The 956-nt window shown below is 58.3% G+C and overlaps 1 protein-coding gene across 1 annotated transcript in view; it reads right to left on the minus strand.

The window, feature by feature from the left end:
* Positions 1-79: 79 nt before the first annotated feature.
* LOC104986992 (alpha-actinin-3-like) overlaps positions 80-956 on the minus strand; it is a 4,428-nt gene continuing 3,551 nt past the window's right edge. Inside the window, exons 2-3 of the mRNA XM_010837745.1 lie at positions 581-695; positions 80-404 (exon numbers count right to left, since the gene is read on the minus strand). Coding sequence (XP_010836047.1) covers positions 136-404; positions 581-695 — 384 coding nt within the window. The 3' untranslated portion in view covers positions 80-135. The remainder of the gene's footprint in view (positions 405-580; positions 696-956) is intronic.

Consider the following 956-nt stretch of genomic DNA (forward strand, 5'->3'; position numbering starts at 1 on the left):
GGGGGGTGGGGACATGCTCCACCTGACCACCAGGCCTCAGCCCCCCTCCCCCTTGCCCTGCCCTCTGGCCCCTTGTCTGCATTTCAAGGCTGGCACCGACTTGGTAGATGCTCAATCATTTTACTTCAAAAGGATTCACTGAACACCTCCTGGGTGCCAGGGCCAGCACTGTGGGTACCTTTGCTCCTTACAGTTGCTCCTGTGAGGTGCAGATGGTTGTCCCTGTGGTTGAGATGAGGAACCGCGCCCCCAGCCCCACCTGCCACCTCCTGCCACCTCCTCACCTTCAGCACCGATGGACACCAGCTTCACCCCCTTGCTGGCAATGAAATCCAGGGCCTTGTTGACATTGGCGATCTTGTGGAAGCGCATCTTGCCTTTGTCTGGTCTGGGCAGCCTCTCTCCTGGGTGTGAGAGGAGAGGTCAAGGGTCAAAGGTCACAAGAGGAAGCTGAAGACACGGTCCTCAAACTTCCCCCTCCCTCAGCACATCCCCTCCAGCACTCGGCTGGCACTGCTCCCCCAGCTCTCTGGGTTCCCCTGGGTCCTGGGGTCCCTGTGTGCTGATTTGCACCCCTCACCTGAAATAACCTCCAGGAGCAACATGAGTTTGAGGCCATTGCGGAAATCCTCCTCGATGTTCTCGATCTGGGTGCCAGCCTTACGCAGGTGTGAGTTGCACCAGGCAGTGAAGGTCTGGGGGCAGAGGACAGTACTCAGACCCTAGTGCTGAGGACAGGGCTCTGGCTTCTTGGTCAGGGTAGATCTCAGAGCCCGAGGCCCTGGATGCAAGTTCCAGCTCAGCCACTCACTTGCTGTGCATCTGGGACCAGCCCCTGTCCCTCTCTGAGCTTTAATTCTCCTGAAAATGGGGAGAAATGGGGTCTGGGTCCCATTCAGATCCCAGTGTGGATGCTGCCAGGACAACAACAGCTTTGGCCAGTCTCCAGCCAGTGT

This window comes from Bison bison, unplaced genomic scaffold (assembly GCF_000754665.1).
Source record: "Bison bison bison isolate TAMUID 2011002044 unplaced genomic scaffold, Bison_UMD1.0 scf7180017864080, whole genome shotgun sequence".
Lineage (NCBI taxonomy): Eukaryota > Metazoa > Chordata > Mammalia > Artiodactyla > Bovidae > Bison > Bison bison.